This window comes from Odocoileus virginianus, chromosome 4, assembly GCF_023699985.2.
Source record: "Odocoileus virginianus isolate 20LAN1187 ecotype Illinois chromosome 4, Ovbor_1.2, whole genome shotgun sequence".
NCBI lineage: Eukaryota > Metazoa > Chordata > Mammalia > Artiodactyla > Cervidae > Odocoileus > Odocoileus virginianus.
Window position 1 is genome coordinate 83,971,544 of NC_069677.1, and position 25,933 is coordinate 83,997,476.

Genomic DNA, 25,933 nt, shown 5'->3' on the forward strand with positions numbered 1-25,933 from the left:
ACCCTACGCCGTCCGACCCCCTCGCCCCATGGGACGAGAGCTCGAACACAAGCCGGCAACCGAGCGCAGAGCTGGAGCTCGCGCGACAACCGAAGGCGGGACCTCAAAATGAGTTTGCGCACCGAGCTCCACCCAGGACTGAGTCTTCAACGGGATGAGCCCGAGCGCACCGCGCCTGCGCAGTTCAGGGCGTTGGCTCACTCTCCAGACCAGGGGGTGGGCGTGGACGGTGGCGCATGCTCGCGGAGCCGGGTCCAGGGTGGCGCCTTCTACGGCGGGGTTGGGGCGGGCAGTCTGTTCACAGAGCGCCTGCGCGGAGAGAGGGCGGTGGCTTGGGTTCTTGGTGGATGCCGGCTTCCACTCCGTTGCGGAGGTGTGGACGCCGACCTCAGCGGAGAAACGCGACTGAGGTAGGTTTCCCATGGGCAGCTCGGGCGGCTGGACAGCGCATAAAGCTGGGCATGCCAAAGGAGGGGGGGGTCCTCTCCCGAGGTGTGCGTCAGCCGGCGGACCAGGCCGCCGTTATCTTTCCCGGGCTCCCGGCGCCTTCCTGCTTCTGCTAGCCCCCGACCGCGGGCTCGGCGCCCCGCCCACCAGACCACGCCCCCCATTCGCGCCACGCCCACGACACCGCACCCTTTGCCTCACTGCCCCGCTGTCTCCCCAACCACGCCCACAGGGCCCGCCCCTCCCACAGCCACGCCCACTCTCCCGTCTCTCTTTGGCGTCCGGAACCACCGTCTTCGAGCACAGGTCCCATTCTCTTCCCCCACTACCCGTTCCTGTCTCGCATCACGCCCCGCCCCTCCCTTCATCCTCCCTTCACCTAGTTCTGTCTCCAGCCCACGGGCCACCTGCCCTTCAGGGCCCTCTCCCCCAACCCTGCCCCGCCCCTTAGCCGAGCACCGCCCTATTATTTCCGCCCCGCCCACCCTGACCCCAGCCATCAGTCCGGCCCCGCCTCATCTTCCGGCCCCGCCCCATCCTGGCCTCAGTGCAGTTTCCAGTGAAAATGCAATGTATGTGTATTAGTATTTGTAATTATAAATGTCACAAAAACAAGTACTAGGTATTGATTGATAATGTGAAGCACTCATTTTAAACGAGGAATTGCTGTGTAATTGAAAAAACACACATCCATCGCAGAGCACAATGTGAGTTACACTGTCACTGGAAAAATAAGATTGAAACTGAAAAGTCTCTGGGAAGTACAGACCTTGGTTCCTGTTAGTGGAAACACTTTAAAGCCCCAGATACGAAATTTTAATTGGAGTCACAGTTGTCAGGGTTCCAAGTTAAGGGTTGACATCAATTTATTGTTTTAAATTTGTCTAGTGATCTAACAGAAAGTAACAAGCTTTGGCCAATAAACATTTAACATTTTGCAGGCTACTGATGAAAATATACACTGTTTGGAGTTCATAAATTTTAAATGTTTTCAGTTGATTTAGTAAGAGCTGTGTTTATAAATTTCATTTCTGTTCATTTTCACATTTTTTACATTTACTTCCATTTGGTAGAAGACTTTTTCATGGACCTTAAAAGATAAGTGAACATTATGATGCAACATAACAAGCATTTTCTCATTCTCTCTTTTTTAAAAAATAGAAATGAAGGGAAAAATGAAACATTAAAGCAGCAGTTATGTACAGATCCCAAAGGAACCATGGCAACACCAGGTGACTGCCCCAGAAGTGAGTTGCAGGTAATTTCGGTGCTGCTATTCGAGAACTTGTATTTAAAGACTGGGACCATTACAGAGAGTGGAGCTCACTCAGTCACGGAGTGATAATGATTTCCTTGGACCTTGGAAGGTGGCCACCACCAGGGGCTGCTTAAACAGAGAAAATGCACTGTGAGGTCACAGAGGACATTCTGAATTGGGCGTTGTAAACACCTCCCAGGAACCCAGGGTTCCATTTTTGGCACTTGAGCTGGTGAAGCAAGCACAGGTTTTTTTTTTTAGTTGTTAAAAACATCCCAGACAGAATATGTTAGACACAGCTTGGATATTAGAAAAGATTTATATATTTATGCTTCTTTTCTGCTTGTAACACGTATCATTCAAGTTAACAGTAAAAAAAAAAAAGTCACCTTAAATTTCAAGGAATGTTGATTATGTAAAATTAAAAATCAATAATCTAATAAATAATGTTTTTAAAAAACATTTTCATGTCTTTGATATCAATTTTGACATTTCTTTTTTTCTCTTTTCATTCTAATTATTGTTCTAAATTCATGTGGTTTTTATATATAGAAATTTTATTTGTAGTTGGATCATTTCACTTATCTGTTTCTTAAAATTATCATAAAATATTTTAATTTTGTGGATGTCTTAATTTTCTTTTGAGAAATTAAAAAGTACTGGAACATTTATAGAATCAGTTCAGTTCAGTTGCTCAATTGTGTCTGACTCTTTGCGACCCCATGGACTGCAGCATGCCAGGCCTCCCTATCACCAACTCCCAGAGTTTACTCAAACTCAAGTCCATTGAGTCGGTGATGCCATCCAACCATCTCATCCTCTGTCATCCCCTTCTCCTCCTGCCTTCAATCTTTCCCAGCATCAGGGTCTTTTGAAATGAGTCAGTTCTTCACATCAGGTGGCCAAAGTATTGAAGTTTCAGCTTCAACATCAGTCCTTCCAATGAATATTCAGGACTGATTTCCTTTAGGATGGACTGGTTGGATCTCCTTGCAGTCCAAGGGACTCTCAAGAGTCTTCTCCAACACCACAGTTCAAAAGCATCAATTCTTCTGTGCTTTAGAGTCCAACTCTTTCTTTAGAGTCCAACTCTCACATCCATACATGACTACTGGAAAAACCATAGCCTTGACTAGACCATTTTTGGCAAAGTAAGGTCTCTACTCATTAATATGTTGTCTAGGTTGGTCATAACTTTTCTTCTAAGGAGTAAGCGTCTTTTTATTTCATGGCTGCAGTCACCATCTGCAGTGATTTTGGAGCCCCAAAAAATAAAGTCAGCCACTGTTTCCACTGTTTCCCCATCTATTTGCCATGAAGTGATGGGACCAGATGCCATGATCTTAGTTTTCTGAATGTTGAGCTTTAAGCCAACTTTTTCACTCTCCTCTTTCACTTTCATCAAGAGGCTCTTTAGTTCTTCTTTACTTTCTGTCATAAGGGTTGGTGTCATCTACATATCTGAGGTTACTGATATTTCTCCCGGCAATCTTGATTCCAGCTTGTGCTTCCTCCAGCCCAGCATTTCTCATGATGTACTCTGCATATAAGTTAAAGAAGTAGGGTGACAGTATTTATAGAATAATACTGCAAAAAATTACATATTACAGAGAAATGGAAACTTGCTAACATTTTGTCATATTTACTTCAGAATATAAGTATGTGTGTGTATATATATATATGAATGAATGAAAAAACCATGAATAAAGTCTGTTCTCCAGTCCCATTCTTCTTCTATCTCAAGGGCAAGCACTACTATAAATTATGAATTGATCTTTGTGTTTCTGGACCGTTTTTTATACTTTTATACCTTATGTAGGCATCTTTGAGCAATATATGATATTGTATGAGTGAGCTTTTTAGAACTTACCAAAGTGGTGGAAATTTGAAAATTTCTGGGCTATCCAGAGTATGTTGCTTAATTTCCAGACATTTGGGAAATTTTATATTTTTGTTATTACTTTTGGTTTTACTTATGTTTGGTCTGAAAATGCAACATTTCAGTCTTTGGAAATTTACTCATGCCTGCTTTATGGTCTCATTGTAAGGCCTATTTGGCCTTACACTGGTCTCATTGTAAGCTTTATGGTCTCATTGTAAGACCCTGTGTGGCCTTGGATGTTGCGTGTACACTTTCAGAGACTAAGTTATTCTGTAGTTGTGGGGTGTAGTGTCCAGTGTTGTCACTGTCAGATGGGTCTTTTTTTTTTTTCCCTAAGTTTCTCACTTGTATCCAACTCTTTACGACCCCATGGACTTCTTCAGACCAAATGCTGGAATGGGTAACCTTTCCCATCTAGGGATCAAACCCAGGTCTCCTGCATTGCAGGTGGATTCTTTACTAGCTGAGCCACAAGGGAAGCCCAAGAATACTGGAGTGGGTAACCTATCCCTTCTCCAGCAGATCTTCCCGACCCAGGAATCGAACAGGGTTCTTCTGCGTTGCAGGCGGATTCTTTACCAACTCAGCCATCAGGGTGTCATCACCGTCATATGGGTCATTAGTATTGCTCAGATCTCTGGATTCTGTCTGATGTTTTGTCCATTTGTTCTGTCAACTACTGAGAGAGATGAGTTTCAAGAATCTCTGCTGTGATTGTGGATTTGTCTTTTTTTTGTTACTTCATTTGGATCTATCACTTTTTGCTTCATATATTTTGAATCTCTGTTACTTGGTACATATGTTTAGATTAGTATTTGTTTACTAGATTAGTTGACCCTCTTATTTTTATGAAGTCTCTCTTTTTACCTATTAATACTTCTTGCCTAGCATCTACTTTGTCTTATATTAATGTAGCTCTACCAGCTTTCTTATGGTTAGTGTTTGCATGGCACACAGACACATATATATCTATATTTTCAACTAGTCTAGCTCTATATATTTAAAGTATTCCTCTTGTAAAGAGCCTGTAGTTGTGTCTTTTATTTTCCTGTTAGGTAATTTTTGCCATTTAATTAGTGTTCAGTCCATTAACATTTAGCATAATGAGTCTAACATCTTGCTGTTTGTTCCTTTTTGTCACAGTTCTTCCTTTTTATCTTTCTACATTCTTGCCTTTTAGATTAATAACATATTTTCTATAATTCCATGTTATCTTCTCGATTGACTTTTTAGCAGTACCTTTTTATTTCATTCTAGTGGTTACCCAAGAAATTACGTTTTGTATCCTTAACCTATCTCAGTCTTTTTTTTTTTTAACCTTTTCACAATGTAAGAATCCTCCAAATTAGTTCCGTTTACCAGCCCCTATTTTTGTGCTGTGTTGTAACATATTTTACTTCTATATATATTATAAACCCCACAATAAATTATTACTGTTTCTCTGTACTATCAGAAGTCTTCTTTATAAAGTGTAAGTAATAGTGTTTCCCCACATATTTACCCTTTCTGGAGTCTTTACACATACCACTCTGCAAAAACCCACGTTGGTCACTCCATGCACTGCTGGCGAAGTGCCTCACCCTTTATGGAAAGAACCTGACAGATGCTTGATGAAAACTGTGCCTGTGTTTCAGCCATGTCAGTCTATCCCATAAAGATAAAATGTCATCGGGTCAGGATAAAATGTGCGCAGATGTTTGTGGACATAGAGAAACTCCATCAGTCGGGGATGACTGAAGACTCAGGAAAAATTCTGCTGTGCAATGTTAAGTAGACACTGAACATTATCAGTTGGAGTTCTGCAGGTGGGGAGTTTCCCCACAAGGTATTATGTGAGTGAAAAAAGAAAAAATTTAAAAAGTGGCTGTGAAATCTTTGACAGAAAGCGATGTCAATAGAAAAACTAAACTGAGTGTGTATGCATGTCTGCGGCCACAGGTGTGACCTGAGCAGGAGAGGTGTGGGGCCCTCCTGCTGCCGCATGCTCTACATGGACAGCTGGCAGCCGAGGGTAGGGGATGGTGGGGAGCCAGCGGCAGTGAGAGGTGCTGAATGGGAGGAGAGTGAGTGGGAAAGAATCGAGTAGAGAGATGAAGAGTGACAGAGGCAGACGGAGAGAGAGGCAGGGAGAGGCAGGGAGAGGGAAGGCTGCCCCCATCCCCTGCCTTTCTCACTTGCTCCGAGCAGGAGGAGGAGGACCCTACCGCACAGGCTGAGGAGGAGTGCCTCGAGGGGGCGGTGCACCCGGAGGAGTTCGTGGCCATCGCAGACTATTCTGCCACTGACGAGACGCAGGTAGCCATGTGGGTTTATTCTGTGTGGGTTCAGCTTGTTCGGTGGCAGGATTAGATATAAAATTTGCAGAAGTCAGCACATCTAAATAAAGAAGTATTCAGATACTTCACAGCAACAGGAGACCCTCCAGTGACCCTTCCAGCCTAACAGATTCAGCTCCCAAACCTGATGTGTAGGCTCCTCGGGTGAGGGATGGGGTGGGGGAGGAGGTACCTGCTTCACTTTCCGCTTTGAAAGCCTTCCTTGTAACCTATTTAGTTAAGGAAAATTGGGTGTAAAATAAAAACATCTACTTGAATGCCGCTTTCTTTACTTTGTAATAGTAATTTCTTAGCATAAGCCTCTAGCAACTGAATCAGCTACCACTTAACTGAGTTACAGTGAATGGGCTGTTAGAAATTCTGTTCTAAGAAATTCAAGCTGTTTGAAAATGTTTGATCTTTCTTGTTAAGGTCTGCTTCTGTTTCTTGTAGATTTCCACAGAAATCTCGAATTCCTAGTGTGATTGTCATAAACTGTCAGTTGATGTCCTTCTCATTGACTCCTTATTGCACTTGCTGTGATTTGGGGCCAGTGATGGGGCTTGATCGCTGAGCCACACTGAAATACCAACTGCAGGTTTTTCTTTAGTTTTCATTTCTATATATGTTTCTCCAGCTCAGCTTTTTGAGAGGGGAAAAGATCCTCATCCTGAGACAGACGACTGCGGACTGGTGGTGGGGCGAGCGTGCAGGCTGCTGTGGGTACATCCCGGCGAACCACCTGGGGAAGCAGCTGGAGGACTGGGACCCCGAGGATTCCTGGCAGGATGAGGAGTACTTCGGCAGCTATGGAACCCTGGTACTGCCTCCTGCCCGCCCAGCCAGGCGGGGCTGCTTGCTGCTCTCTGGTTTTAGGTTCTAACTTTAAAAATAATTTCTGGGCTTCAGCTCAACTGTTCAGAGTGGGGCCTGCAGATGTTTTCTTCAGCTCAGCTGCTCAGCTCTGCCATCCAAGTGCTGAAGCAGCCTTAAAAATTTCAGCGATCAGGTCTGTGTTCCAATAAAACGTTATCCATAGACACTGAAATTTGCCTTCCATATGATTTCATGTGTCGTGTTTTTGGGTTTTTAAAAACCATTTAAAAATGTAAAAGCCAATCCTGGCTTGCAGGCCATACCAAAGCAGGTGATGGACTGGATTGGCTGTAATGTACCAACTCCTGGTTTAGAGATACTATCTGAGCAATGGAGTTATAAACTTTTCTCAGTGTTTAAAAGTAGTAAATTTTACTGTAAAAATAAAATGTAAAACAATATAGATCAATAGTATTACCTATAAATAACTAGCTTATTAGTTTGGTTTTTTCCAGTGTAAATAAAGACCCAAAGTCCTATGGTTCAGACAGCCTTGTTTATATTTTAGACTAAATAAAATAGATACTTGAATGATGAATGTTGCAAATACGGTAGATTCAATTCTGTAAAGTTATAAAGCAACGTTAAAAGGTGTTGTTTGTGAATGTGTATAGAAGTGGTGGATCTGGAGATCAGGGACCGGATTCCCCTTAGAATTTGGATGATGGTTACAAGCGTTGGAGAAGGAAATGGCAACCCACTCCAGTGTTCTTGCCTGGAGAATCCCAGGGAGGGGGTCACACAGAGTTGGACACGACTGAAGTGACTCAGCAGCAGTAGCAGTACTGGTAAAGAGGGTCTGTGTTTGGCGAGGCCAGGTGGGAAGCCTGGGGTGCTGGCAGGGTTCAGGGTGGGTGTGGGTGCGAGAGTGCTTGCGCTGTTACTGTCAGGTAAAATCTCCAGGTGCTTTTCAGCGTACCTTTTGTAGATACGTACTGTGCATGTGTGTGCTCCGTGGTGTCCAACTCTCTGTGATCCCACGGGCTGTAGCCCATCAGGCTGCTCTGTCCATGGGATTTCACAGGCAAGAATACTTTAGTGGATTGCCATTTCCCGCTCCAGGGGATCTTCATGACCCAGGGATCTTACCCTCATCTCTTGCATCTCCTGCATTGGCAGACGCATTCTTTACCACTGAGCCACCTGGGAAGCCCCCATCATACTGGATCATTAAAAATGTTAAATGAAAAACCGCTGATGCGTGTACATGCTTGTCCAGTCTCTTGGTTATGTTCAACTTTTTGTGACCCCCATGGACTGCAGCATACCAGGCCTCCCTGTCCCTCACTAGGTTCTGGAGATTGCCCAAGTTCACATCCTATTGTTCAAATTCATGTCTAAATTCATACTATCCAATGATCTCATCCTCTGTCATCCCCTTCTCCTCCTGCCCTCAGTCTTTCCCAGCATCAGGGTCTTTTCTAATGAGTCGGCTCTTCGCATCAGGTGGCCATAGTACTGGAGCTTCAGCATCAGTCCTTCCAATGAATATTCAGGATTGCTTTCCTTCAAGATTGACTGGTTTAATCTCCTTGCTGTCCAAGGGACTCTCAGGAGTCTTCTCCAGCACCATAGTCCAATAGCATCGATTCTTTGGTGCTCAGCCTTTTTTATGGTCCAACTCTCATATCCATACATGACTATATGAACTTTTGTTAGCAAAGTGATGTCTTTGTGTCTTAATATGCTGTCTATGTTTGTCATAGCTTTCCTTATGAGAAGGAAGCGTCTTCTCATTTCATGGTTGCTGTCACCATCCACACTGATTTTGGAGCCTAAGAAAAGAAAATCTGCCACTGTGTACATGCTTAGAGGTTTCCATCTAGTAAGAAAGAGTTAATGAGAAGCTGAGGTCTGTCTCCTCTGTGAGATTTCTTTCAACAGCAGCATAGATACTTCTTTCAAGTCTAAGCTGCATCTGTTTTATTCTTTTAAATTTATAGAAAAGGAGTAGTCCTGATATAATTATCACCTTTCTCACCTAGCTGTACTGTTTTGAAAGCTTGTTCTTTTCAATATCTCCAGTGTGTTGATTTTAAAAGGATCATATTTGCTTTTCATCATGCGAAGCAATGCTGTAGTGGATGTTCTCTTACATGAATCCGGGTCCCCTTTGCTAGATTCCCACTGGAATGGGAATGGGGTGGGTTTGAGGGATGTGTGTATGAGTTTTTCTGGGGTGGATCAAGCCAAGCCACCTGCTGGGAAGGTCAGCTGAGTGTGCTCCTCCCAGCGGCACAGAGGGTGCGTTTCCTGCAGGTCTTGGCAGAAAAAGCTGCCAGCTGAAACAATATTTCCCATCTTAAAGGCAAAAAACACATATCTCAGTTTTGATTTACATTTTTAGCATTTCCATGGCCTGATCTGTTTATTTTTTGAAACTAATTTTATTACTGTTTTGTTGTGTTCCCGCTTTGCCCCTGCCCCCTTGGTTGGCATTTTAATGTGTTTTATGGAAAGTGTGTGTGTATTTCGGGAGGAGGGACATCTTTGTGATGATATGCCAACTCTCCTCGTTTCTTAACCCTTGTGTTATGTCTCTTTAAGTTTTAAGATTTTGATCATACATGGTTGTGTACCTTTCTAGGTGAATCTGTAGATGTTTTTATGTATTCTTGTAAGTAGTTTGGTGAAGTGTGCCGTTCCTATCTGTTGGATTAAGTTAGCTGATACTGTTGTTCACATCTGTGTCTCTTAACGATTTTCTACTTCTGTCAGTTACTGAGAGAAGGGTATGGACATCTCTGGCTGTAATGGTGAATTTGTGTTTCTTGTTGCATTTCTCCTGGCTTCTGCTTTGTGCATTTTGAAGCTCTGTTGTGAAGGCACAGGAGCCTTTAGAATTGTCCTGTTCTCTTGCTGCAGCGATTCTCGTGTGGCTATGACCTAGAGGCTCCCCACCACCCCCATCCTCAGTCGTCTGCTGTTCATGTCATGACCTGACGCTCTTTGCTCTCAAGTGTATTGTATCTGAGGTGAATGCAACCACACCTCTTCCCTGGGTTCCGTATCCTGGTTCTGACCCGCAGGCAGGACATCTGGGTCTCAACTTAGTCCACTTTGGTGGTCTCCCTCTGTCTGTCTGTCTGTCTGTCCCTGAGGGGCCATGGGCTCGCGAGGCCCACGCAGGCTCCTGTTGGCACCGACCTGATCGGGGTTGCCAGGCCTCTGTCACCGCCACCTCCCCAAGTGCTGCTGGGGCTGGGTCTCCTTGGGGGGTGTGTGGGGGCGGTGCTGGGGGTGCCCCCTGTGGCCTCCTGAGCTGCGTGGAGGAGCCCTGCTCTGCCACCCTGGGGATGCATTCGATTCCCGGGGGGTGCCGTCACCTCCCGCAGCCTCTCCCAGTCTCGTCCATTCTCTCTTGGAGGATCTTGGCCACGTTGTGTCAGGTCAGGAACGTGGCCGTTTCTCCCGTGTCCACGCCACCTCCAGGTCCAAACTGCTTCTTTGCTCACCTGACTGTTGGAGAGGTGCACCCTGCTGAATGGGAGGGGTTCCAGAAGCTTCTGCCTCATTCCTTCACTGTCTACTCTTATCTGTATCTGTTGGTATTTTTTGGTCTTCTGATTTTTGCTCATATTTTTAGGCATGGGGTGGTGGGGCTTTATGGGGTCAGGTCAGGCTCTGATTGTCCAAAGCCAGAGTGTAGCGTAGCCCTAATGACAGACAGTGATGCTTCCTTCACATGTATTTCGTCTAGAAACTTCACTTGGAGATGTTGGCAGACCAGCCACGAACGACTAAGTACCATAGCGTTATCCTGCAGAATAAAGAGTCCCTGAAAGACAAAGTGATTCTGGACGTCGGCTGTGGGACTGGAATCATCAGCCTCTTCTGTGCACATTATGCTCAGCCCAGAGCCGTGAGTAGGGAGCTTCTGAGCAGGGTCTTGGTGAAGCCTCCACTGCTTAGTGAAAAGGGCAGCGTGTTTCTGAAGGCTGAGCCCACCAGAGGCCATGCTGTGGGTTTGATGACTCACAAACAGCACAGAGTGGAATAGGACAGGACAGTGAGCTGAAACTGGTGGGATGTTTTTGTGAAACGTTTACTTCAGTTATGTTAGAAACATGTCAGGGCTGGGCAGCTTGTGTAGACTGCTATCCTGGTGTCACGGTGTCCTCCCGCCCCAAATGTGACCCTGCCAGGGTCAGGGTGGACCGCTCTCTGGGACTCCTGCTGGGCTCTGGTCCTCTGCCATTTAAAGCCCGTCTGAGCCGAGCAGCCCCTCTCAGTGGCCCCAAGGCAGGTGGATGAGGCTCACAAGTGGAGCTGCAGCGCAGTGACTGCCCGAGTTCCGATCCTGCCAGAACCCAGACGTAGCATTCAGGACTTCTTAGATCCCCAGTTGGTAACTAGCTGGGGTGGGCGGCCCACATGGGTGCAGAGGCTCTCTCCACCTTCATGCAGCCCTGTGCCTGCATTTTGGCAGAAGGTGGAGTCAGGGTGAGAGGCAGGCCCTCCTGGGGCTCCATCAGGGGACGGGGTGGCCATCCACTGGCCGCCGTCCAGCACGCTGCCTTTCCTGTCTCTGATGCTGGTTCTGACTCTGCTGGTGACTTGGGCTCGGGGAGAGTGGACGGCTGGCTGTGGTGTGGGGCTGAGGCACACATGGATGGTGTTTCTGTCCCGTGTAGGTGTTTGCGGTGGAGGCCAGTGAGATGGCCCAGCACACGGGGCAGCTGGTCGTGCAGAACGGCTTTGCTGATGTCATCACCGTGTTTCAGCAGAAGGTGGAAGATGTGGTGCTGCCGGAGAAGGTGGACGTGCTGGTGTCTGAGTGGATGGGCACCTGCCTGTTGGTAAGGGGCCATGGGGACTGCTGGGGTGGCTGGTTTGGGCTCTGGGATATTCGTACATCATGATTAATTTTGACTTTTTCCTAAGGTGACATGTCAGTGATTTCTTGTGTGAACCTTGGCTCAATATCTTGAATTTTTAACGGATTAAAAAAAAAATGCCTTTATGGGAAATCTAAGTCAGAGTGCATGTATCTTTCTGGTGAGTGATTTACATAAATTTCTGTTCTCTGTGAGAACCTGCGAATACCCAGTGTGTGATGTTAGGCTGTGTTTTCAGCGCTAGCAGAGCCTGTCCCTCTCCCAGCTGGTCTGCCCCCTCTCCATAGCCCCCCAGTCTGCATTTTGGTGACCGGCCTGAAGCCCAGGCTCTCCCGAGTTCCCTCCCCAGTCTCACCTGGGCTGGGGTGGGGAGTTTGCTGGTCTTGCCCACCCACCCCACACAGTGGTTTTTGCCTAGCTCTCTGTGCTTAAGGGTAAGTGAGAGATGAGTGGGAGCTGGGCCTGCAGGCCCGTGTCTCCTCCGACCCTCCTCGGCCCACCCCCTTTCTGGGACCTAAGATGTTACAGTGAAATGTGGTCTGAAGTTTAGTCTCTGTAAAAACTCAGAGAAGTGACATATGGATGAAGGGGAGGGGAACACCACCGGGGTTTCCAGCAAGAAGTTTGTTTTAAATAGTAAGGAACTAACTTATATGAACAATAAGAATGTTGGTCCTCACTTCTTACAGATTGCAGAGATTTGGGAAAGTGACAGCAAATGACACTGAGCCTTAAGATTTCTGTCTGGATGATTTATCTGTTGTTGAAAATGGGGCATTGAAGTCCCCTACAATTATTATGTTGTGCTTATTTCTCTTTTCAGATCTCTTAATATAATTTTCCATATGTATTTAGGTGTTCTGCCTTTTGATGTTTTAATTGAGCATTTTATATGACTCCGTTTTCTCTCCTTTCTTAGCGTATCAGTTATACTTGTTCCGTTTTTCTTTTTTAATTGGTTGCCCAACAGTTTCCAAGGGCTTCCCTGGTGGCTCAGTGATAAAGAATCCACTTGTTGTGCAGGAGACCCAGGTTCAATCCCTGGGTCGGGAAGATCCCCTGGAGAAGGAAATGGCAACCCACTCCAGTCTTGTGGCCTTGGAAATCCTGCAGTCCATGAGGGGGTTGCAAAGAGTCAGTCATGACTGGTCACAGAGCACAACAGTTTCCAATATAATTACAGCTGATTCAAGTCTGTTTTCATCTAACACTGTGATGATTCATGGGTAGCGTGAGTTCTTTATGAAAACAAAATAATTCTGACTTCTCCCTCCAGTCCCTTGTATCAGCATTTTCATTCATTTGTTACACATAAGCATAAATACACGTACATGGTCAGGTACTGTGTTGCTATTATTTTGGACAAATTGTTAGATTTGTTAGATTACATTGTTAAATTGTTAGATTAATTAAGAATGGGAAAAATAAAAGTTCTAGCTTTATCTTCACTTATTTCTCTTTTAGTGCTTTCCTTTCTTTATGTAGATCTGCGTTTCTGATCTACAGGCAGACCTCAGAGATAGTGCAGGTTCAGATCCAGACCACCATGATAAAGCACATATTGCAATAAAGCAAGTCACACCAATACTTTGGTTTCCCAGTGCATATAAAGTTATGTTTACCCTATACTGTAGGGTGTGCAATAAGCATTATATCTAAAATAACAGTGTACATAGACTAATTAAAATACACATTATTGCCTAAAAATGCTAACCATCATCTGAGCCTTCAGCGAGTTCTAATCCTTTTGCAGTCATAACATCAAAGATCTTTAATCACAAGGACTTCCCTGACAGTCCAGTGGTTAAGGCCCTGTGCTCCCCATGCAGGGGCCCAGGTTCAATCCCTGGGCAGGGAACTAAGATCCTATATGCAGCACAGGGTGGCTTAGAAAACAGCAACAACAGAAGACCAAGAAATATATTAAATATTTCGCTCCACTCTCTTCTTGCTTTCAAGGTTTCTGAGAATTCAGGTGAAATTTTATCTTTGTTCCTCAGTAGCTAGGTGTTTTTCCCCCAGCCTCTCTCAGGACTTAATCTTCTGAGTCTCTATAGTTTGAAGATGACATGCCTCTTCATACTTCCCTCCCCGCCCACCACACATTCATCCTGCTTGGAGTGCTCTTCATGACTGGATCTGTGGGCTTGTTTTTGATATTGTTGTTCACTCGCTCAGTCTTGTCCAACTCCTTGTGATCCCGTGGACTGCAGCACGCCAGGCTTCCCATCACCATCTCCTTGAGTTTGCTCAAACTCATGTCCATTGAGTCAGTGGTGCCATCCAACCATCTCATGCTCTGTTGTCCCCTTCTCCTCCTGCCTTCAATCTTTCCCAGCATCACGGTCTTTTCCAGTGAGTTGGCTCTTCACATCAGGTAGCCAACATATTGGAGCTTCAGTTTCAGCATCAGTCCTTCCAAAGAATATTCAGGTTTGATTTCCTTGCTGTCCAAGGGACTCTTAAGAGCCTTCTCCAACACCACAGTTCAAAAGCATAAGTTCTTTGGCACTCTGCCTTCTTTATAGTCCAACTCTCACATTCATACATGACTACTGGAAAAACAATAGCTTTGACTGTTTGGACGTTTGTTAGTGAAGTAATGTCTCTGCTTTTTAATATGCTGTCTAGGTTGCTCATAGCTTATCTTCCAAGGAACAAGCATCTTTTCATTTCATGGCTGCACTCACTGTTCGCAGTGATTTTGGAACCCAAGAAAATTAAATCTGTCACTGTTTTCACTTTTTCCTCTTCTGTTTGCCATGAAGTGATTAGACCAGATGCCGTGATCTTAGTTTTTTGAATATTGAGTTTTAAGCCAGGTTTTTCACTCTGTCACCCACATCAAGAGACTCTTTAGTTCTTCTTTGCTTTCTACCATTAGAGTGGTATCATCTGCATCTCTGAGGTTGTTGATATTTCTCCCAACAATCTTGATTCCAGCTTGTGAGTCATCCAGCGCAGCATTTCACATGATGTACTCTGTGTATAAGTTAAATAAACAGGGTGACAATATACAGCCTTGTTGTACTCCTTTCCCAATTTTGAACGAGTCAGTTGTCTTTCATAAGGTTCTAACCATGTGTAGGGAAAGAGCAAATTAGCCAAGATGGCGTGGTCAGGGTCTTGCGTCCCACATTTTGTAAATACATGGTTTTGTAACAGTGGAGATCACTTATAGCACTGTGCATGCACATCATGTTGTAGTTGCTTGGTCAGGGACCACTTTTGTTCTGGAAACATATGTAAGCCCCACCTGAGAAACCCTTTTTGCCGCCGCATCCGCCATTAGAGAATAAACACACATCTGTAGTCCCTACAGCTCCTCGAGTTTTCTTCCAACCTCCCTGCTCGTGCCTTACTTACCCTGGGTTCAGCAGACAGTGTGAACCGTGTAAGTTTCTAATACTGCAGTGGTTTTCTGTTCCCTCCTCTAGTGGACCACGTTTCGTCAGAACTTTCCACTATGAACCATCCACCTTGGGTGGCCCTGCATGGCATGGCTGATAGCTTCATTGAGTTATGCAAGCCCCTTCACCACGACAAGGCTGTGATCCATGAACGGAGTTGACATTAATTTGGGGAATTTCTCAGTCATTTTTTCAACTGTTTCTTCTCGTCCCACCTCTCATTCTTCTCTTGGTATTTTTGCTCTGTGTCTGTTATACCTTTTGTGTTCTGTAGCCCTTCAATGTGTTGTCTTTTTCAGCCTGTTTTCCTTTGCTTTTCAGCTTTGGCAGTTTCTGTTTTCATTTCCTCAAGCTCAGGCTTATTGCTCAGCTGAGGGCCCTTACTAATGAGCCCATCAAAGGCATCCTCCACTTCTGTTACATTGTTTTGCTCTTGAGCATTTATTTTTGGTTCTTTCTAAGAATTTCCATTTCCCTGTTTACATTGCCCATCTGTTTTGCATGCTGTCTGCTTTGTCCATTAGATCCCTCAGCGTATTAATCATAGTTGTTAAGTTCCCAGCCTGAAAATTACAGTTGCATACTGGTGTCTTCCTCTGTGGCTCAGTGGTAAAGAATCTGCTTGCAATGCAGGAGACCTGGGTTGGGAAGATCCCCTGGAGAAGGGAATGACAACCCACTCCAGTATTCTTGCCTGGAGAATTCCATGGACAGAGGAGCCTGGGGGGGCTGCAGTCCATGGGGTCGCAAGCATTCTAACACAGCTGGGCGACTGACACTTTTACTGTGTCTGAATCTGGTTCGAAGGTTTGCTGTGGCTCTTGCACTGTTCATGTGTCTTGTGTTTTTTTCCTGACAGCCAGGTGTGATGACTGGATAAAGGGTCTGTGTAAACAGGCCTGTAGAGATGTGATGGTGAGATATGGAGGGGGTTGCTCTGGGCTCTCAGTGTTGAGTGATCCTGGGCCTCTGGACTGTGAACCCCACAGGTGCTTCTCAAGTTTTCTCCCCTTTTGGGTGGGAAAGGATTGCTGGAGGATGCTCGAGTTGGATATTATTTTTTCCCCAGCTTTAGGCTCTGTTAAGTAGTCTTTCCTGAGGGCAGACCCTGTTAAGGAGAACGGAATACTCTGGCGTATTTCCAGTGGTTTCTTTTGAGCTTGTGAGAAGCACTGGGTCTTTTCTCTGGTATTTACGGTGGGGACCCTGTGATGGGGCCTGCCCGGAGTCTTGGCCTCAGCTTGTCCACGCTGAGCCCCAGCAGCCTGTCAGCCACGGTTCAGCTTCCTCCCTGGCTCTGGTTCCAGGGGATTTTCTGCTCTGGTGAATTATGATTCCCTCTGCAGCTCTTCCTTGACTTACAGTGAGGCTGCGTCCTAGCAAACCTGTCTTAAGTTGAAAATACCAGAGTTCAAAATGCATGTAACACACCTCAGCTCTCGAGTGTCACAGCTGAGCCTCACTGTCTTAGACGTGCGCAGAGCACTCCCACTTGCCTACAGTTGGGCAAAGTCACAACCAAAGCCTGTTGAAAACGAATGTGGAATGTCTCATGTAGTTGACGAATACTGTCCTGAAAGGGAGAGGCTGTCAGTGTGTGGACCATTCACCCTCATGATCGCATGACTGATGGGCCTTGGCCTGTGTGGCACGTGTGTGTTGCACTGTGTATCACTAGCTGGGAAAAGATCAAAATTCAAAGCATAGTTTTTGCTGAATATCCATTGCCCTGTCATGAAGCTGAACCATCGTAAGTCAGGGGCCGTCTTACAGGCCTCTCAGTTTTTCCAATTTGGGGGTGGCCGTTTGCTCTGTGACCTAATTTCTCTTAGTGGATTTTAGAAGAGTTGTTGACTTCTCAGTTTGGCTTTTTACTTGTTAGAACAGAATGGCCGCTTCCCCCAGGGCAGGAATGAAGTGGGAAGGGGTGCTCCCCTGTTCCTACTCAACATTGTCCTGGGAAATCTAACCATTGCTGGAGAGAAGGAAGAAATGGGAGCTAAACAGAGTGAAGGCACAGGAATAAATTCTGTTCTCAGACGATGTGATTGTTTTTGTAGAAAATGCCAGGGAATCTCCAAAAACTTTCCTAGACTAGTGAGCAAGTTTAAGACGATCATGGAGTACCAAGTCAGCCTACAAAAGCCAGTCACGTTTTTATACACTAGCACTGTTCACGACTCGTTACAGGGGCTCCAGAATGATGACGCTAGACAAAACATGTGCAAGTTCTGGATTCTGACTCCACGTGATTGTGACGACAATGCTGATGACACGCATTGTTCATGAGCTGGAGACGGCCTATTAAGGATGCCCCTTCTCTCCAGGTTCATCTATAGATTTAATACAATTTCAGTAAAAGTTCAAGCAGGATTTTTTTGTAGATACAGATAAGCTCATTGTAAAATTTATGTGCAATGTAAATAAACTAGCCCTGGAGAAGAAAATGGCAATCTACTCCAGTATTATTGCCTGGAAAATTTCATGGACAGATGAGCCTGGCAGGCTGCAGTCCATGGGATCACAGTCAGACATGACTGAGCACAAACAGGCTAGAATAGCTGATACAGTTTTTGAAAAATATTTATTTGGCTGTGCCGGATCTTAGTTGGGGATCCTTGTCATGGCATGTGGGATTTTATTTCCCTGACCAGGGATTGAACCTGGGCCCCCTGCATTAGGATCACAGAGTCTTAGCAACATAACCACCAGGAAAATGCCACAATTTTTAAAAGAAGAACAAAATCGGAAGAACTGTACTACCTGACTTTAGTATAAAGCTCTGGTGGTCAAGACTGTGAACCTGGTGAAATGATAGACATGTAAGTCAGTGGAACAGAATGGATAGTAGATTCCTACAGATGCGGTCAACTGATTCTTAACAGAGGAACAAAGTCAATTTAATGAAGAAAAGATAGTCTTTTCAACAAATTATAGTGGAAGAGTTGGCCGTCCATAAACCAAAAAAAGCTTCAACTTTAAGCCTCATATCTCGTCTTGAACAATGAACTCAAAATTGATTATATCTAATTGCTTAAATATAAAATGGTAAAACTTTTGGAAGAAATCATAGCAAATGTTAACGATTAGTCAAAGGGTTTTTAGGTGTGACTCCAATAGCATACTCTATTAAAGGAAAAGTTGATAAATTGGGCTTCATCAAAATTAAAAAGTCTGCTCTGTAAAAGACAATGTTAAGAAAATGAAAGGCCAAGATTAGGAGGAAATATTTGCAACTCATATGTACAGTGTGCACCCTGAACATATGAAGAATCCTCAAAACTCAACACCCCCGAGGGGCTCTTGGGCCGCTTGCTGCTTTTGACATGTGGGTCACGTGACCTCCGCGGCACTCCTGCTTTGCTGTTCCACATTTTGAGGAGTGACTTCGGTCAACTTAAAGCATGGTGAAAATTTTGAGAATACCTCGGACAGAGTGATACTGTTTGAGGGTTAAGACCCCAGAACGCTTGTGGTGACAGCTGTCTCCTGGGTGGGCAGGGTGGGCGAGAGGGCAAGTTCCCTGGCCGTCGGCCGTGCCCAGTTCCGAGGAGCAGTGTGGGTCAGTGGGCTTAAACCCAGTGACCACTGTTGTGACGGTGTCAGAGAGACCCTCCGGTGAGCTGGCAGCTCGTCCTGTCCGTGACAGTCCCCGGGGTATGAGTGCCCTGGCGGGGGGAGCAGACACCAGCTCAGCCACTCTGTCTCCTGTGTGCCTCCCTCCGTGCAGTTTGAGTTCATGATCGAGTCCATCCTGTATGCCCGGGACGCCTGGCTGAAGGAGGACGGGGTCATCTGGCCGACCACAGCCGCCCTGCACCTGGTGCCCTGCAGCGCCGACAAGGACTACCGGAGCAAGGTGCTCTTCTGGGACAACGCCTATGAGTTCGACCTCAGCCCTCTCAAGTGAGTGTGGGGCTCCCAGCCTCCAGGGCACAAACCCCAGGCCAGACCCTCACCTCACTGCCCTCAGGCGAGCGTGGGGCTCCCGGCCTCCAGGGCACAAACCCTCAGCCAGACCCTCACCTCAGTGCCCTCAGGCGAGCCTGGGGCTCCCGGCCTCCAGGTCACAAACCCTCAGCCAGACCCTCACCTCAGCGCCCTCAGGCGAGCGTGGGGCTCCCAGCCTCCAGGGCACGAGCCCTCAGCCAGACCCTCACCTCAGTGCCCTCAGGCGAGTGTGGGGCTCCCAGCCTCCAGGGCACAAACCCTCAGCCAGACCCTCACCTCAGTGCCCTCAGGCGAGTGTGGGGCTCCTGGCCTTCAGGGCACAAACCCTCAGCCAGACCCTCACCTCAGTGCCCTCAGGCGAGCGTGGGGCTCCCAGCCTCCAGGGCACAAACCCTCAGCCAGACCCTCACCTCAGCGCCCTCAGGCGAGCGTGGGGCTCCCAGCCTCCAGGGCACGAGCCCTCAGCCAGACCCTCACCTCAGTGCCCTCAGGCGAGCCTGGGGCTCCCGGCCTCCAGGGCACGAGCCCTCAGCCAGACCCTCACCTCAGTGCCCTCAGGCGAGCGTGGGGCTCCCGGCCTCCAGGGCACGAGCCCTCAGCCAGACCCTCACCTCAGCGCCCTCAGGCGAGCGTGGGGCTCCCAGCCTCCAGGGCACGAGCCCTCAGCCAGACCCTCACCTCAGTGCCCTCAGGCGAGCCTGGGGCTCCCGGCCTCCAGGGCACGAGCCCTCAGCCAGACCCTCACCTCAGTGCCCTCAGGCGAGCGTGGGGCTCCCGGCCTCCAGGGCACGAGCCCTCAGCCAGACCCTCACCTCAGTGCCCTCAGGCGAGCGTGGGGCTCCCGGCCTCCAGGGCACGAGCCCTCAGCCAGACCCTCACCTCAGTGCCCTCAGGCGAGTGTGGGACTCCCAGCCTGTGGGACCGAACCCCAGACCAGACCCTCACCTCCATGCTCTCAGGCGAGCGTCAGGCTCCCTGCCTGCAGGTGCGCAGGCCACAGGGCCAGAAAACCCTCACCGCTGGGAGTTCAGTTTGTTCACATGACTGAGAAGGCAGCCTATTGCCTTCCTGGCCTTTAGGCTGAGAACAGAATTGAAATGACCTGTTTATAAGGCCCCAAACATGATAGGAAGCATCAGGTAATGTGGGCCATTAAAACAGACAGATGATCCCACGAAGAGCCATGAGTGTTTAATAAGGGCCAGAAAATGTGTTAGTGGAGTCCCTGCTGGCCTTTGTCACAGAAAGCAGTGCCCCAGAATGTGTGGTGGCCGTCCCAGTTTCTGAGTTACTGTCACACCTGTGGCAGAGCTTCAGGTTTTGACATAAATGGTCTCCTCACAAGGGCCTCCCGTTTCTCACATTTCCTCCTTGAGAAGGATGATGTGTGTATGTGGCTGCCTCCCCTCCGAGGCCAGCAGGAGGCAGAAAGGGGAGGCCTCGCAGTTGTCCTGGGGCCAGGGAAGGGCCCCTCATCAGAGATGGCTGCTCACCTGCCAGATGACCAGGTGGGGCTTGGCAGCAAGATGGGGGCCTCTGGGACGTTCTGTTTTTTATTAAAAACTCAAAAAAAAAAAAAAAAAGAAAAAAATATCAGTGTAGAGGTATGGAATCTTCCCTCACGTGTTGAGTCGTCGCATTCTCAACCCAAATCCGGAAGCAGGTGGAGCGGGGAGTCTCCGACAGCTGCTCTGTGGATTGTGCAGGACTGATGTGGCGGGAGCGAGGGAAGATCTAGAAAGGGCAGGGGGATCCTTATATTGCCTGGTATTAATGTCTGGTAATTAAAGTGACCAGGGAGGGCAGAGGAAGCTCTGAGCAGGGTCTGCAGTGTCTGGAAAAGGGCACCGTGATCTGGGGGTGGGAGGACTGTGGCCGTGCATTTCCCAGGGACGTTGGTGGGCCCCTTGGAGGAGATGTGTTCTCTCACACCACTCCCTGAAATTTAATTTCCCGTGGCTCCTGTGTCCTCCGGGTATGTGAGTGGGACACAGAGGGACACGCCTGTGGCTACCACTCTCAGCTGCTGCCCACCAGAGCCGGCCTCCTCGGGCCTCCTTGGCCCTGCCTTTTGCTCTCGGGGCTGCAGACGGTGAGTTAGGATTCCTGCTAACACAGAGGAGGGAGCGTGACAGCCTGAGATGGGGGCTGTGTCATCTCAGATGCTGAGCACTTACTTTTTTCCCCCAGATCTTTAGCAATTAAGGAGTTTTTTTCGAAGCCCAAGTATAACCACATTTTGAAACCAGACGACTGTCTCTCTGAGCCATGCACCATATTACAGTTGGACATGAGAACTGTGCAGGTCGCCGACCTTGAGGTGAGGAGAGATGACCCTTCCTTCCTTCCCCATGTATTCATTCAAATAAATGAGTTAGATTCGTTGCTATTGATTTTCGCAGTCTTTGTAATCTATTCTGATTTTGTTTTTAGTATTTTTAGGTTATTTTCTTTATAGCTAACCTCTTTAACATCTTCAGTTATTTTTAGATTTATGTTTCATATTCTCGGCATGTACAAATTTAGATAAATTATGTGTCATGATAGGATTTGAATTAAAATTTTTCCCTAAGTTTTTTTAGCTCCCACTGATGACAAAATTCTTATAATTCTCTTACCATCTGTGGCCATGAGGGGGCGTGTGTGGATTCTGGACAACCCCATTTTAAGGGGTCCCTCCAAAGCGGAGGGACCCGCTTATGGAACTTACAATACAAAACCATGGGCAGACTGAACCTGAGGCTTCAATTTGTGTTGGGATCATAGAGACTCAATCTGGAATTTCCTGTTTGTACAGAAAATTGAGAAAGTGTTCTGCGATTTGGGGACAGAAAATCAGGCTGATGAGACCTAGATTACCCCAGACTTTTCTGATTGCAGCATTTGAGTTCAGAATGCAAGCTGTAGCGTTTCTTTTCTCTGGGTTTTTGACACATTCGGCTAAATTAGCAAGTTACAGATTTGTGTCGTAGCTACTGAAGTAGACATTGTGGCTGCCCAGGGTGGTGGTGTGGGTCTTGGATGGCCACCTGGAGGTGGCCTGCTGCCCATGGGTCCCATGCGCCCAGGGCGGGCACCCACTTCTCACCTGTTGCTTTGAACACAGACGATGAAAGGCGAGCTGCACTTTGACATACAGAAGGCAGGCACGCTGCATGGATTCACAGCCTGGTTCAGCGTCCAGTTTCAGAACCTGGAGGAGGACGAGCCACAGCTGGTGCTGAGCACTGGCCCGCTGCACCCGTGAGTGTGCCGCCCCCGCTCACCATGGGCCGCAGAGGAGGCCTGACAGAGTCACGAATGTAAAGAGCTAGACGTGTCAGAATGGACCCAAATCTCTCCAGACCCAGCCGAGCCCGAGGCCGGGCGTGTGGGTGGTGCTGGGTGCTGGGCAGGGCTGTGTGTGGAGGTGAGTCTGGGTCGCCTTGGCCCCTGCACTGGTAGGGGAGCCCCTGATGCCCTGGATGGTCAGCTTCCACCTTCTCTCCGTGGCCCCACTGCGGCTGCAGCTCAGAATTCCAGGGGCTTTTCCTCTGACTCTCGGAGAAGGTGGATGTTTCCTGAGATACAATTTTCATGTAGTAACATTTCAGAGCTACACTCCTGCTCCTGCGTGTGGGGATGCAGCTTGTGTTGTCTGTCTGTGGGGCTGGAGCACTGGAGCCCCAGGAGCACTGCCTTCACATGCAGACTCCACTCCCCTTCACATGAACCTGCTACTTGCCTGCACCATGTGGTTGGCAGAAGTGAGCACGGCCTCAGGCAGGGTGGCGGCCGCCTGGGTCAGACCCCACTGTGGCCTTTGGGCCGGGGAGAACCTGGGCATCCTTTGTGAAAGTTGAGCAGGAGGAGGAGCTGAATGGCCAGAGTGGACTCCAGCCAGGCCTCCTCCCAGGCCCGTGAGCCGGGTGTGCCTGACATTTCCGACTCGAGCGTTGGGTGGGGATCATCCGCACACAGGTGGTGTGGGGGTGGGGATGAGGGGACATGTGGGCTGGGGAAAGGAGACCACCACTGTGGCTGAGGTGGGGTGCCTGTGCATCAGAGAGACTGTGACGAAGGGAAAGAGGCCACAGAGAACCTTGGTGCTGGTGTGACTGGGCTCACCCCAGGCACTCGTGTGTGCGAGCCATAGAACTTGCCGAGTTTGGGGTGTCCCTGCTCGCCCAATGCTGCCCTTGTCTTGCTCACACTCAGCCAAATTCAGAGAAGTAATGACTTCTTTAGGGCACGATTTCATGAGTGTGAATCTCTCTCTAACAGCATGAACTGGGACCGTGGGCATCACAGTTCAGGGTCAGTGGCCTTGGATGGGCACTGCTCTGCCAGCTCGTGGAGGCTGGGTTGACCCAGAGAGGGGCCAGGACCTGTGTCTGGCCACATGCCCTTGTGGCCTGTCCACCTCAGGTACCAGGGAACCTGAGCAGCATCCAACAGCTGCATCCACCCACCTTCCCGGCCAGGCTGTGACCCCACCTGGGTCCCATGCAGCCGTATGATCCCGGGGCGGGGGTGTGGGGGTCCCATGGCATCCCCAGAGGGGGCAGGCTTAGATGACCCCTCGCCCTGTCTTGCAGCACTACCCACTGGAAGCAGGTGCTGTTTATGATGGATGAGCCTGTCCCCGTCCTCGTGGGAGATGTGGTCACGGGCACAGTGGTGTTGCAGAGGAACCCCGTGTGGAGGCGACACATGTCTGTCACCCTGAGCTGGTTCATCACTTCTGCACAAGACCCTGCGTTGCAGAAAGTAAGATATTTAGCTCTAGAGTCTTGTGCTCTGATGCTGTCCTGGAAGGTGGCGGGTCTGTGGGGGTCATAGTGGTGGGTGACTGTTCCCACCCCAGCAGACTCCATGCCAGAACTGGTCTGTGTTGTTTTTCTAATCCTCATGGCAGGAGGTGGACCCTCCTGGTCACAGGAAGCAGTGGTGCAGGGAGGTAAGTTCTCCCTCTGAGACTTGGCTGGTCAGTGAGACCAGAGACCAGGAGACTCCGGGTGCAGAGAGAGACAAGGGCTGGGCCATAGTGCGGCCTTGCTCACAGCGTGCGCCTTGCCATGGCCCCCGTGGATGTGTAGTGGAGCCGAGTCCTGGCCGAGGCTGCAGTTTGAGGCTGAAGTGAGCATGGCTGGCGGGGCCTTGTGGTTCGTGGCTCAGAGGCCACTGAGAATCCTCTTCCTCACTCAGGTTCACGCAGGAGAGATAATAATCAAGCAAACCATTTTGTGCTTGGCTTTATGCTGAAAGTGGAAATGCTTGTCATTAAAAGAAAAACCTTCACCTGAATGCCGGCCTCTTGTCCAATATTAAATTATTATTAGGAAATACTGCATGTTCATGAAACTGACATGGCTTGCTGTCTGATTGGTTTGTTTTCATTTCCTTTGTCTTTCTCAGGTTGGGGAGAAAGTCTTTCCCATCTGGAGATGACAGGACAGCTCTGTGGGGGACGTCCATTGCATCTTGGGGGACATACGTGACTCTGAGGAGTCACTCCTGGAAGGATGCGTGTCCTGGGAAAGCCATGGACTTGCTCCAGGATGGGGTGGTGACACCCTCACCCATGGGCTCAGGGCTTCAGGGTCCTCCCCATACGCCCGGCGCTGCGGGGCCCGCACTCACCATTGTCACTGCCCTGCCTGTCCTGAAACCTGGGCTGTGTTTCCAGTGTCCACTGTGGGTAGTTGGTGGCCCACTGTCCCTCAGCCAGGCCCGTCCTGAGCTCACAGGACATGCTTGTCAACCCTGTGCTGTGAAGGTGGATGTTCATGCATCGTGTGTGCGTGTGTCCTTCCCGCCCTCGGCTCATCGCTCAGCTCATGGACGTGGCGTCCCAGATCGTCGCAAGAGCTGGAGGTGTGATGCATGTGGTGGGGCTCTGCATGGGGTAGTCCACTTGTAGCAACGTCTTCCAGATAAGTTATGGGTCAGCACATAGAACATGCTCAATAAATATTTTTTAATAAATGAATGTCAGTGTATATCTTGTTTCTGCGCACATACTTTATTTTTCAGAAGCATATGCATTGCTTTATAACCTTTTCTGGTATGTGTGATTTTGATTTTTAGTTAACTTTTTATTAAAATATAAATTATATACCCCAAATTGCACAAGTCATGAGTATACAGATGAATGAAGTTTCACAAAGTAGGCACACGTGTAAACCAGCCCTTGGACCAACACCCTTCAGTACACTGGAGGCCCCCAGTGCCCCTCCCACCCCGAACCACCACTAAGGGTGATGCCGGCTTCTGTGACCAGACTTTAGCCTGGATCCAACATTGTGTGAATGGGATTGTACATTGTGGACTTGCTGTAGGCTGAATGTTTATGTCCTCCCGAAGCTCCTGTGTTGAAAACTAATCCCCGGTAAGGTGGGGTTAGGATGATTCCATCATGAGGATGGAGCTCTATGCATGGATTTCATGCCCAGAGGTCCAGAGGCTATTTTTCTGTGACCCATGGAATCACACAAGTCTGTCCTTAAACACAGTGACAGGATGGGGGCCAGAGAGACACTGCTGTTCCCATGGGAGGCTGGAAGGAGTCAGACAGTGAGGGGTCCCAGGCACGTCCGGACACAGCATGTCGAGTTCCATCAGCTTGTAAGGCTGGACAGGAATCCTCTGGTTTGATGCTTTGCCTTCCAGTCCCACTGGATGGCAGTAACCCTTCTGCTCCGGCCACCCAAGCAACTCACTGTGACCGCCACCCCGAGACCTTGGACAGCATCATTCCAGTGAAACCAGAGACACCCCTCCTTCCCGCCCTGTGAAGGGGAAGCAGCCTTACCTCACCTGGGTGGGGGGTTAGGGGGTGGGCAGTGGCATCTCTGGTGACCCTGAGTCGCCGCTAGGGGTCACTCTTCCCTTTCTTTGGAGGAGAATGGTGTTTGCAGCTGAGCAACTCTGTGCTGTCAAATATAATGGTTGGTGCCTTTTCCCTCCTGCTTCAA

At 48.3% G+C, this 25,933-nt stretch overlaps 1 protein-coding gene across 1 annotated transcript; it reads left to right on the forward strand.

The window, feature by feature from the left end:
- Nucleotides 1-332: 332 nt before the first annotated feature.
- On the forward strand, nucleotides 333-24,948 carry PRMT2 (protein arginine methyltransferase 2). Its single transcript, XM_020911812.2, is given in 13 exon segments — nucleotides 333-359; nucleotides 361-410; nucleotides 1,609-1,705; nucleotides 5,775-5,882; nucleotides 6,540-6,722; nucleotides 10,479-10,640; nucleotides 11,413-11,577; nucleotides 18,757-18,932; nucleotides 21,168-21,297; nucleotides 22,084-22,220; nucleotides 23,555-23,726; nucleotides 23,875-23,916; nucleotides 24,375-24,948. Coding segments are annotated over 13 exon segments (1,467 nt in total). The 5' UTR covers nucleotides 333-347; the 3' UTR covers nucleotides 24,408-24,948.
- The last annotated feature ends 985 nt before the right edge of the window (nucleotides 24,949-25,933 follow it).